Here is a 13,284-nt window from a genome sequence, read left to right as displayed (position 1 = left end):
AAAAGCAAGACAAAATACTTCCTTTCTGTCCCCAACCACTGACTGCGTTTTCAAAGGTGGTTGGAACCTTGTGGTAGTCTTAAATGTTTTGATCATGAAACAGAATAATTCAAGTAAGTTAGAGTAAACCTCATGACTTCCGGCACAGGTACATAGCACCTTTTTTATTATTGTTTTTCTTGGCAGAAAAAACAACATATGTGACCTTTAAGAGTAATGCATTTGCTGTTAAAACTAAATCTTATCAATTAGATTAGCTGTTGACTAGATGAATGCAGAAAAAAAGTCTAAAACCTGGACTGAACCAGCAGAATTTCAAAGCACCATCTGCTTGTCCAGTAAAGAAAACTAAAGATAAGGTAGCTGAATCAGGGAAGTGGATTTTCTAAAGGCATGTATAATCCGCTTCTGATTTTGGAGAGTCCAGGAATTCATGTGGAAATAGCCATCCACACAAGCAAGCTTCCTGTTTTAAATTAAAAAAATAAAAGAAACAATAAAAAAATATTCATAACAGCAGCAGTCATTAATTATTTCTGAGCTGAGATTATGACCTTTATTTACTTTAAGCTGTTCATATAATGAAATATACAGTAGTGAGAAAAAGAGATTTGTATATCCTGAATGATGCCCAGTTTTGAGACTTCTCTGCAAAAGAATGGAACCATAAAATGTCATTTCAATTTAAATAATCCCCAAATGCTTACTGTGCTTGTCTCAGAATTACATAGGTAACTACCAATAATCATCACATTTTATATAACAGAAAAGAAGATGGCTGAATACTCCAAAAAGGCTGCTGTGAAGCCCAAGCCTTTGTCTGTTTTACGGTCTCTTGAAGAAAAGTATGTGGCTGTCATGAAAAAACTCCAGTTTGGTAGGTTGAGAAGTGTGAATGTTTGTGTTTAGAAAGCAGACACTGAAGATGGATGGATGGAATTCCTTAGTATTTTAAAAGTTAACAACTATTTTACATATGTGACCACTAATAATTTTTGCATATGGAAAATTAAATAAGTCTGTATTTTCAGGTTACCACTCATGCACGCTTTGAACTAATAAGAAATATTTTAAGCTAGAGTAATTCGAGGGACTAGATGAATTTAATGATAGTGTTTGTGTTTTCACTACAGTAATGATTTGTGAGTCTTTCAGTTCTCAAATTTACATTGAAATGTTGTTTGATTTTTTTTTTTAAAGCTCATATATGGTTCTATATGTATATGTTTATGTAGCTTTTATTTTTTAAATAGAATAGAATCCAAATCAAAACGTGTTTTTTAAATGGAACTGTGGTAAATTTCATTGTCCTTTCATGGAATGCAATATGTTGCATTTGGATAATGTGATGGGAATAAGTCCTTACTTTGGCCATAGGGGGAATGTGTTACCAAAAAAAAAAGCATGAAGAACTAATAGTATCTTATCCAAAAAAAGCTATAGAATTCTTGCAAAAACGTGTTCTCTGAGTATTTTTTTAGTTGCAGCGACAGCATTTGCAGTCACCTTACTTTCCTGTTGTATTTGTAAGCAGTTTTCCTCACAAATGGTTTTGGAGTATATGCCAAGAGTAGGAGATAGAGAGGTTTGTAATGGGAGCTTTTCCCTCTGGCAGCCGAGCTGCAGATGTTGCATAGCAAGTGATTCAAGAAAACCAGCTCCACTGTAATTTTTTGTGATTCTTTAATAACATTGCAACCAGCACACGAGTAAATACCATTGGCACTTGGCATCACACGAATTCCATTATTAGCATTATTATGTATTTGTGTCATTATATTCCTGATCTGGAGTAGCTGGTAGCTTTCCAATTGGGAATGGTGTATATGTGACAAGTTACATGTGAAACCTTGTAAATTTGTTGCAGAAATTATTTCAACTCAGCATTGTTAATGCTTTGTTTTCTGTGATCACTGTTAACTCACAAAATACGTAGTTTTTTACATTAGTGTAATGCAAATTAAACTTTTCCGATTTTAATAGTCAGAATCTTTATCCAAGATTAATTCATTATTAACTTCACTCCTTTCCTGATGCATTAAAATTTTCTTCTAGATACATTTGAAATGGTTTCTGAAGATGATGACGGAAAATTGGTTTTTAAAGTAAATTACCACTACATGTCTCAGGTAAAAAATGCAAGTGACGCCAACAGCGCTGCCAGAGCCCGACGTCTTGCTCAAGAAGCTGTGACTCTTTCAACCTCGCTGCCTCTCTCATCCTCATCCAGCGTTTTTGTACGTTGCGATGAGGAGCGGCTTGACATAATGAAGGTAAAGGAGCAAAGTTATTTTTATTCCTCTCTTCAGCTTGGCATATAAATTTTTAAGAAGGTGCTTTAAATCTTAGGAAAAACCAGAAGCATTTCATGTGTACTTTAACTGCTGTCCAAACGTTAACGTTAAGAAGTAGAATCTGAGTCTGATTCTGATTTCTCAATAACTTGGCAGGGAGAGTCCATCTGCCTCAGGAGTGTTCTGTCAGCCAAGGAGAATTCCCAGAACAAAGTTCATTCTTCTTCAGCTATTCCAAAGGGAAAACTTTAATTTTGTTTCTCCATTATGGTCAAAGTGTATCTTTGCCTGTGACCATTTAAGTGGTAGGCAGTAGGTATGAAGAAGTACACAGTGTGTCTCTGTATACAGAGTGTCTCTGGACCTGAGGAAACATTCTGTTAATAGCATCCAATATGGAGAAGAGTTTTAGCTCCTTCTGTCTTGCTTTCCATTTGTAATCTGGAAAAAGGAATGTTCGCAAAGGCTTCACTTACCCACAGTATCAAAATGAACAGAATGACAGCCTGTGTATGGTTGTGATGTCTAATAATATTTTCTGCTAAGTAGCACGTGGAAATAAAATGCTTCATGTAATTTATCAAATCTCAACTGTGTGACAAATATAAGGATGGAGGGGGTTAAGAGGTTTTCTTTTTTTTTTTTTAACAATGGTAGGTTCTCATTACTGGTCCTGCAGACACCCCTTACGCAAATGGTTGCTTTGAATTTGATGTGTATTTCCCACAAGACTATCCTAATTCCCCCCCACTTGTGAATCTGGAAACAACTGGAGGCCACAGCGTGAGATTTAATCCAAACCTCTACAATGATGGCAAGGTAGGTCAACTTGGTTCCTGTGTTAGAGTAACAAGCCGTAAGGTATGCCAGAGGAGGTTTAGGAGGAATTTCTCCACATTAGGAGGAATTTCACCACAGAAAGAGTGATTAGACATTAGAATGGACTGCCTGGGGAGGTGATGGAGTCACTATCCTTGGAGGTCTTTAAAAAAAGACTGGATGTGGCCCTTAGTGCCGTGGTCTGGCTGACATGGTGGTGTTTGTCCATAGGTTGGACTTGATGATCTCAAAGGATCTTTTCCAACCTAATTGATTCTGTGATAGGAAACAAATTTGACTTTTAGAATGAAGTTATACAAAAGTTTGTCAAAAATAAATTAATGTAATGTTAACATTCTGTGCTGTCCAAGCAGAACGGTTTTGTCATAATATTTGTGGTATTAATAACATCACCTTTTCAGGTGTGTTTAAGCATACTGAACACATGGCATGGGAGGCCAGAAGAGAAATGGAATCCCCAAACATCAAGTTTTTTGCAGGTGAGCAATTTCTTCATTCTCTTCAGGATGTCATCTAGGAGTAGTAAGTGGTCTGTTGGTCCTAAGGATTCTTTTTGTAGAATTTTTAAAGCAGAATTTTCTTCTTCAAATAAACATAAATAGGACAAAAGTCCAGAAAACGCCTTGGAACACTAGAAAAGGAACACTGTAGAGTAGAGAAGTTCTTCAAAGTGCTCTTTGAAACCAGTATTTCTTATTGGTCTTGTCTTGAAGAGCAACTGTTCACGTGCGCAGATCGTTCCTGCACCAGTTCTGCTCAGATGCTTTGAAGTGCTTTATTTTTTAAAATTGAAAAAAAGAAGAAAAAGAAAAGATAATTCCTCCTGGAATTATCACAAGTTTTTTATGATAAAGACAAAAGAGACTCCACATTGTGAGAGATGAGAAAGTGTAGTACACTAGTGCACACTAACTGTGCTCCTCCAAAGTCTACAAGAGGAATAAAGGAGCAGGGAGTTACAGTGTAGCTATACTGTGTTCAATAACAATTAGTGTTACATTAGAGCAGAATTTATTGGGACATATGGTCCTTATAAATACCATTATAAGGACATGGAGCCCTTATAATTTGCAGCTTTGTTTCATAGAAATGCACTGACTCATAAGCACAGGCATTAAATAAAAGTAAAGCTTCTTTCCTATGGCAGTTTCTGAATTTATTCCTTCTTTGGAGTAATTACATAGCACAAGGTACATTTTCTGTTCCAAATCCTAGAAGCCTGTACAGTTTCTGTTTCAGTATAATAGAATTACTGCCTTCAGCAGAACAGATTTCAGCTTGTTCAGGATTTGGCTGTGGAGAACTGATTGATCAGTCTCCTAAAAATTCAAGAATGATCTGTTCCAGTGTGTGGAAGTCAAGCAAGAGAGGGAGAAGGCCAGCATGGGTAAAAAAGAACTCCTGCCTAAGCTCAATTGCAATAAGAAAGTACACAGAAGGCAGAAAGAGGGGATGGGCTACTTGTGAGGAATAAAAGGACATTACTCAAACATTCAGGAGAGAAATTAGGAAAACTAAAGCTCAGCTGGGCTCTAAAATGGTGAGGGATATAAAGGAGAACAAGAAGAGCTTTTTGTAAGTATACTGGCAGCAAAAGAACAAATTTTCCATAGGCTTTCCTACTGCTCAGTGGGGCATAGAAAAAGCAGAGGTCATCTTTGCCTCACTCTTAGGAGTAAGGTTTGCTTTCATATGTCCCTGAGCCCTGACTAGGAAGGTTTTTGAGAATGAGGAGTTACAGCAGAGGAAACAATATTCAAGCTGCTTGGACCCACATGTTCTTGGAACCAAACCCAGTGCATCCAGGTTAGCTGAGGGAGCCAGCTGATATCACTGCAGAGCCATCAGCTCTCATCTTTGACAGTCAGAACAATCAAAGGAGCTTCCTGGCAAATCTCACACTCAGCTTCAATATCAGCAAGAGAGAGGATCTGGGGAGCTGTAAGCTGGTCAGCAAGACTTTGTGGTCCTTGGGAAGATTATGGAACAAATAATCCTGGAAGCTATTTTCAAGCACATGAAAACAAGAGAACAGGCAGTGTGGGTTTACTGGGCAGAACAGAGCTTACCCTTGCCTTCTAAAGTGAGGTGCCTGGCTTTGCACAAAGGGGCAGCAGTGGATGTAGCTCACTTTGACTTCAGCAAGATACAGTCTCCCTCAGCACCTTGTAGCCAAACCGATGAGATGTGTATTATAAGAGTTTGGAAAAGTGGCTGGACCAGTGGCAGAGATCTTACTGCTGTCTTCAATACCTGAATGGGGAAGGGATAGAGAAGATGGAGCCAGGCACCTCTTCTAGATGCAAAGCACTAGGACAAGTACCAGTTGACACAAGATGGGACATGGGAAATTTTGATGAAATATTAGGAAAAACTTTTTCACCATGGGAGTAACAAACATTGTGATAGGTATCCAAGACTTCCTTACATACTGCAAGTCTCCCAAGATAAAATTTCTTAATGAAGAGATGAACTGCAATTTTGGACTTTAACTGTAAAATCATTGTAGAAAGGTGGGAGTATTAGGAAGTGTTATTTTCACTAGAGTCCTTTTTTTTAGATTAAAGTGTTAGATTTGATTGTTAGAAATCACATGCAGCATTTGAGTTTAAAATTAAAAAGTTTTTTTTGAGATTCATTTTTAAAATAATATGAAAACTGTTGGAAAAAGTCCCATCCCCACCATACTGGGAGAAAAACACTTTATAGCTATTAATTGGAAAACAGCTGTAGGACTAAATAAATTGCTTGGAAAGAATTAAGCACTACATGTTTCTTCTGGCTCAGAGATTGAACTACTGTCAGACCAGCAAAATACTTACGAAATTAACTTTTATAACCCAGTGAAACTGGAAGATCAGTGTAGAGTTTCTCATTCATTACAGTTATTATTCAAGGTATCAACTGCTTATTCGGGCCCAGAAAGTACAATGCTGCAGTGTCAAATTTCTCTACCATAGTTACTTAAAACAATTATATAGATCTAAAATACAAAATTTTTAAAAAGTGAAATCCAGCTAGTTCCTGAAACACATAAAGGCCACAGATCACCAAAACACCTTTGGTACCCAAAGCCTCGGCCCTAGAGTACTCTGGCTTGGCTTAGCACTTTTGCATTAATGTTCTGCCTTTTTTGGTTTGCTTGCTGGAACCTGATTTGCGAGGCACATTCTGTAAGGTTTGACAGTAAATAGCCATGGCTGCTTCTAGCTGAATGCTGGGTGGGTACAGGAGACTGTGATGATGCACACAGTATCATGTACTAGCACCTGCCTGAGGAACAGAAAAACTTGTTTGATTTTCCTTCTCAGCTCACTGAGGGATGCTACTTCATTTTTCCCACTGCACAGCTACGTGCCCAATCCATCAGATTGCCCTAGATTGCCCTTCCCTGCTAAAATTAAAGCACAGCCACTACCCAACTACAAACTAACAAGGTGCAGTGGCACCTAAAGGAGTGAGGGTGTATTCCCGCAAGATGATAGTGGGACTGAGGTTAACCTGGGTCATTCAGCTGATTCTTGGACTGTTGCTTTGATACAAGTTACTGATTTAGCATTGTGTCTGTGGAGTGAGTACACCTTGCAGAGAGTATGCTGGAACACTTCTGTGCTGGCTTTGCAACAAGAGAAGCTCTGGGAGAATGCCACACATAAGCACAGAGCAGAACTACCTAGTTGTCAGGGCACTGTTCTGTGAAGGAACCCAAGTTTTGAATTGCCACTGGCATGGTATCTATCTGTTGTAAGCTATACATTCTGCATCTACCAAGTAAAAGGAGGACTTTTGTCTTCCATATCCAAATTCACAAACTGGGCTGCTAAATTAGGGAATGTCTTCAAGCTTTAAATTGTATCTAGGCTGGGGGGAGAGTCAGTTCCAGAAACAACTGCCCTGACATGGATATCTTGCACCTAAGTATGCCCAGTGCTGGAAATGCCATTCCTAGATCTGTAACATATCAGCTTTTCAATTACTGAGGAAATGTTAGTGTTTAAATCTCCATTTTTGAATTCTTTACAGTTTTGGAACTAAGTTTATGTGCAGAATTGTAATCCCTGAAATTGTTGCTGGACTTGGTTCTAAGTATATAAGAAAAATCTGTCCTTCATTTAATAAAAAAGTTAGTTGACAGGGATGAATGTTTTAATACTGGAAAAATTAGCAAGCCATCAAATCATTAATATGCAGTACATATACATTTGGATTCCTAAGTGCCCTATGTATCTATTTAATTATTTGTTTTATATTAGGGATATCTGAGTGTATAGTTAAATGCCTTGTATTTATGTAAACATCTGTTCCCACATGTGCTGCATCGTAGAATCGAAGGAGGGAAAACTGTCATTTCCTAATCACTGAATAGTTGGTGCTTTGTTGATATAGTACTGACAACATTTTTTTTTCTATTTAAAAAGAAATACTGAGATTTTGTTTTAATGGCATATGACACAGTGTTTTTTGTAAAATATGAAATGAAAGGGCTAAGAACATTCATTTGAAAGAAAAAATGGGAGAATATGTAGATCAAGATTAATTTCAGCGGTTCACCTGGCATTTCACCTCCCTCATTCCTTTTCCATCTAGTTCTGATTTAGAAGAATTAGCAAGCTCAGCCACAGGAAAAAAAAATCAAAACTGTTGAGTGAGAACTTGACAAATACACTTTCTTTCAGAAAAGGGTACAATCAGACATTTCTTCCTGTAAATACTGCCTTGCGTTTATATTTGTATCTTTGTGTTTGTTTGGTTTGGGAGTTTTTTTGAACTGACATTTGTCATTTAATTAGTGTTCGAGCCAAATACACAGTCACAGGACTTGGTGGTTTTGTATTTGTAGTGCTGGTTTCAGTTTAAAAACTTGGACGTAGCCTGTGTTACAAATGAAAGTACTTTGCAATAGAGGTGGGTTTGCACTCACATAAGATGACCAGAATTATGTATATTTGTAAAAATATTTGGGTAGCACAATTTTAATATTTAGTTTCTTCTCTTGACAGGTCTTAGTGTCTGTCCAATCCCTAATACTGGTAGCAGAACCATATTTTAATGAACCAGGTTATGAACGATCAAGAGGTACTCCAAGTGGTACCCAGAGCTCCAGAGAATATGATGGAAATATACGACAGGCAACAGTCAAGTGGGCAATGCTTGAACAAATGAGAAATCCGTCACCATGTTTTAAGGAGGTAGGTTTTGTGAAACACAGTAAATATTTCTCTTGTTCGAGCATCAAGAATAATGCAAATCTTTGGAAACATCATGCATGAGATGTCAGTTTTTAGCCTGGGGCAACTGACTCAAGAGACTGAAGTGAATAAGGATGCACCTGACTTCACAGATTCTTTTCTGGGAAACGGGAATGCACACAAGTTGGGACTGACCTGAACAGAGGCTTGGTGCAGTTTGGTAGAACATGGTTCATTCAGCTCAGCTCATTCTTAATGCCGAGTGGTACCTTCTACATTGCCTGTAAAAACTGTTGATCAGGCCTACAAATGGGCATTAGTCTGCTCATTAATCTGAATAACTAACAGGAAGTATTTTTCCAAGAAACATGAATTTGAAGTAAGTAGAAGGAAACACTTCAGATATACCAAGCAGTAAGTAGAAGACTATGATAAAGATAATATTGTGACACATAATCAAATAACCTCTGCTAAGAGGTCCTTTTCTTCTAGCTAATGAAACGATACCACTTTGGCAAAAGGAGTTCTCAAAGTACAATGAGAATAAATTAATTAAAGATGTAAGAAAGCAGTGGGCTTCCTGACAGTAATGCTCCGTGTTTCTTCTCACATATACAGAAATGAAGGATATGCAGTATTACAGCATTTGGTAACTGAATCCCAGGTTACTACTACTGCAGCTTCCTTCAAAAGAGTCTCAGCAATATTGTGCTTACTCCTCAGCTCAGCTTTTTCACTTGCTGGTATGAAAAAGGCAGCTTTTGGAAGAATGCTGGATTCCATCTGCAGCCCCATCCAAATGAAAACACATCTCTCAGATTACCTGAGTACTTCCCCGGGAGACTTGCTTGTTGTTAAGGCCTCTAGGTTTTTTGTAGGGTTATCTTAGGAACCTTAACAGTGATGATCAATTCAGTAACATAAATGCAAAGGCATCCTGAAAACTGAAGTCTTTAAGAACATACATCCTGAGATCTGTTGTCTTCAAAAATCTCAGCTGTCTTCTCTTTAGTGTCTTAAATGACAGGTAGGCTCGGGAGATCTAAACTGCCAGTCTTAGGGAGTTCTTCCAAGCTCCATTATGGATTTAAGGAATGCATCCAGAATTGAAGTCACACTTTCAATATGCAGTTTCTCTTTAGACAGATAGCTATATTCTCTAACCTCCGGAGGGAAAGATGATTTTGCCAATTAAGTTGCAATATTGCCAAGAACTCTCTGTGCTCAATAAAATTTGTTTGATTTTATTGTTTCTTTCACCATTCACAGTTTTAGAAAAATGTTTAGGACAAAGCCAACACTAAGCAAAGTTTCACAACTTTGTGTGAGGGTTGATTGGTTGGGTTTTTTAAACTCAAATGTGTACTTAAATACCAAAATTACTCTGCAATCAAATACTTGCTCCTACCGAAACTGTGGAAAGCTCAACTACTATTGCCTGGGAATTCTGTTGTCCCCGGAGGTGCTGCCTCTGCCTAGGGCATATAACTGTGATTGCATCTCTTCCATAGCAGCTGGTATGATCCTTTTTCTCTCTGCAGGAGCATGTTATGTTCCCATGCTCTTACTGTTGACAGCATTTCTGCATATCTGTTTTCTGTTCGGGCAGCCAGTGATTAGTGAGAGGGGAAGACCTGTGCTTCTCCAGTAAAATAGGGTGGTGAAGGAAGCAATAAAAACCTTAACACTGTGTCTGTGTAACCACCTCTGTGTAAACTTAAACGTCCATACATTGTGCCTGTGTAGTAAGTTCATCCTTGAACTGAAGAATGTGTGTAGCAATCTGCTATCACTTTCTCTTTTGCTTGTTGTATTCCTGGTACTCATTTACCCTGCACCCAGATAACACAAGCAACTGCTGAAATGGCAGGCTGCACACAAATCATAGGTTCACACAGACTGGAAGAGACATCCAGGCCAATGAACTCCTCAAAACAGCATCAGCTGAATTCAGACCAGGTTCTTCAGGGCTTTTTCCAGTTGGGTCTTGGAAACCTCCAAGGACAGAAATTCCACAATTTATCTCCAGCCTGGTTCAATGCTGAATTATCCTTATACTGATTTTCTTTTTCCTTATATTCAGTTAGACCCATAGATGTCTTGCAGATTTGGTATTGTTTAAGTATATGGTTCTTCCATCCATGTTACACTGGGAATGTTTTCTTGCAGGTCATCCACAAACACTTTTACTTGAAAAGAGTGGAGATCATGGCTCAGTGTGAGGAGTGGATAGCAGACATACAGCAGTACAGCAGTGACAAACGGGTAGGCAGGACTATGTCCCACCATGCAGCAGCTCTAAAGGTGAGATTTTTATAATTTCATGTCCTTTAATCCAAAGATGACAAAGGGCAATAAAATTGCTCACAGACTGAGTTTTATAATGGTGCTAATAGAAAACCCTGGCAACTTTAAAACCTATAAACAAACCTAAGTTTCCTAGCTGGTAAGAGATAAAATGTATGTGCACTCCACTGTCTCAGGTTTTTTTCTACAAGTTGGACTTTCCTTTAGCACCTGTCCTGCCTGTTTTTCTATGAATACTTACATAAGATACAGAGGGGTTTTTTTGTTCGCAGCAAGGGTGGGCAGAGGTTAATGATAAAGTTGCATTAGAACAAATTCCTTGCCAGAAGACAAGTTTTTAGAGTAGACAAGCACAGTTACTAAGCTGTGGTCCACTACAGCCAGTTTTAGCTGTGTTAACTTTAATCAAATTATAACCATTATAAATGCTTTCTGCCTTCCTAGCCAAGTATTATCATTTGTGTATTTTGTGCCTGCACAGACAACACACCTAGATTTGGGGTTTTTTCTTCCCCTGAGATACAACCCCAAATTTTTAAAGGCTTCTTTTTTCTACTGCTAGACTTGCATTGTTTCAACGTGACTGGTCTTCAAAGTGAAGTTACTGTTTGTTAGTTACTGTGATCAGTATACAAATCTCTGCATATCTGTCTCTGTAACAGATCTCATCATGAACTCTTTATGAATTTGTTTTGACTGTATGACCTACCTAGTCCGAGCCAGTTTCTCCTGCAATCACCAAACACAAATGTGACTCAACCACAAGACAAATAGTGTAGCATTTATATTGATGCACTTGTTGGCTGCAATTCTGTTGACCGCCTTTAATTTGTCCCTACAGCACTTGCTAATTATTCTGTCAATAAAAGGAAAGTACCAATCCTTCAGTGTGGGGGAGAAGTTGATCCAGTCACTAAAATAGTACATTTAAACCTTTTCCACTCACTCTTTTTGTTTGTCTTATGTTGTCTGACGTTGTGAAAAGTATTGTTTTAATTACGGCCTTCCACACTGACTTCTGTTTGTATATTCAGCGTCATACAGCTCAGTTGCGGGAAGAACTTCTAAAACTTCCCTGTCCTGAAGGATTGGATCCAGACACTGACGACTCCACAGAAAAATGCAGTGCCACAACAAGCTCAGAAGAGACCATGTTGCACGAACAGGTTAAACCCAGCAGCAGTAAAGATGTCCCCACTGATTTCAAGTTATGAGTCGCATTGACATGGACTTTGTAGACACAACGGCTTTGAAGCACAAGCCAAATATGTCAATATTTGTATGTAAGAAGTTAATTATGTAATAGGTAATGAAATTGAAACTATACTATGCCCTTAAGGATATACAGTTTAATTAAAAATGATCTTTTATTTACCTGTACAAGAGTGTAAACTTTTTTGTGCTTTTATTTTTCAATTGTGAGAACCACTGATTGGTATGTTTAAAAAGTTATGTATACAAAAAATGGATAAATCACTGATATATAAGGGAAACTACCTTAGGAAAGAATGTTTACTGAATGTTTATTATTTTTTTTTACTTGTAGAGTGAGGGCGGTTGTAACAAAGAATATATATTGGTCATTCTTACAGCTACTATTTAAAGTCAGAAAATTTTCACTGAATTTGATAGATTTTACGTTTGGCCATATATTCATGCTCATATTTGATTCTAAAGAAAACCTCCTGTATACTTCAATAAACGTTAAATGGACATGATCCCTCTTTTATGATTTACTGGTACATTTTTTAAATAAACTGCCATAAAATACATTCTAGCTGAAGACTTGCACTTGTATGACTGAATTCATTACAGTCAACATACTTAATTTTATGCATACTAAATCTAAAATGCAGATAAAATAAATGCATATGGTTTTACCTCATGCCAAAATTTGGACTTCTGAATTCATCTTTTTTTTGGCTATTTTATGCAAACTAACAGTATTCTAAATTTCTTAAGGGCTATTCTGGAACAAAGTCTTTACTGTATTGAAATGTCTGATTTTTACATAATCAACTGTACTCTTAATTGCTGACAGGGGCTAGCAACATGCCACACAGGACTCTGATGTTCTGTAGTTCCTACTGTATAGACTTATTTCCGGTTTTATACTTGCAGCCACAGATCCCTAACTAAAAGGGTAACAGTTTGCTTGACTTAATCAAGTCTCGCTTTTAACATAACATGCATTGCTATCACTGTTCTTAATTTTTGAGTAGTCCTTGAAGGACTAAAAAATTAGTACTGGTGTTACCTCAGACTAATGATCTGTTGTATGATAAATACTACAAATCAGGCAAAACCGAAGGGTTTTTGTTTTCTATTTGTTCTTTGTTTATGAGTATCACGCTGGAATTTTTTCACTTTTTGTTTTACAATGTATTATTTCTAATCATTAAAAATGGCACCAACTGAGGTTGTGTTCTTATGCTGATGGTTATCAGTTAGTTCTGATAGTCCTGACCAAAGTGCAATTTTTCTGTTCTGTTGATGTGTTGTGTTAATCCAAGGCCTGTCCTGATTGTACATACCTCTCAAAATACCAACTTAGCTACATCTGTGTAACTTCAGGGGATCCTTAAAAAGCAAAACAAGCAGCTCTGTGCCAGAATTGCTGGTAAATACATGAAACAAAGAGCTTATGCCACATA

General features: G+C 37.6%; 1 protein-coding gene across 7 annotated transcripts in view; it reads left to right on the top strand.

The window, feature by feature from the left end:
- Positions 1–13,061, top strand: part of BIRC6 (baculoviral IAP repeat containing 6) — a 171,184-nt gene extending 158,123 nt beyond the window's left edge. For all 7 annotated transcript variants that reach the window (XM_032681685.1, XM_032681688.1, XM_032681684.1 and 4 more), the window contains 7 exons: positions 767–877; positions 2,056–2,273; positions 2,952–3,113; positions 3,536–3,613; positions 8,135–8,323; positions 10,493–10,627; positions 11,665–13,061. In XM_032681685.1, the coding sequence (XP_032537576.1) occupies positions 767–877; positions 2,056–2,273; positions 2,952–3,113; positions 3,536–3,613; positions 8,135–8,323; positions 10,493–10,627; positions 11,665–11,844 (1,073 nt within the window). In that variant the 3' untranslated portion in view covers positions 11,845–13,061. The remainder of the gene's footprint in view (positions 1–766; positions 878–2,055; positions 2,274–2,951; positions 3,114–3,535; positions 3,614–8,134; positions 8,324–10,492; positions 10,628–11,664) is intronic.
- Positions 13,062–13,284: the final 223 nt, after the last annotated feature.

The sequence above is a fragment of the Chiroxiphia lanceolata genome, chromosome 3 (genome assembly GCF_009829145.1).
Source record: "Chiroxiphia lanceolata isolate bChiLan1 chromosome 3, bChiLan1.pri, whole genome shotgun sequence".
NCBI lineage: Eukaryota > Metazoa > Chordata > Aves > Passeriformes > Pipridae > Chiroxiphia > Chiroxiphia lanceolata.
This window is presented reverse-complemented; position numbering and strand designations above follow the sequence as displayed.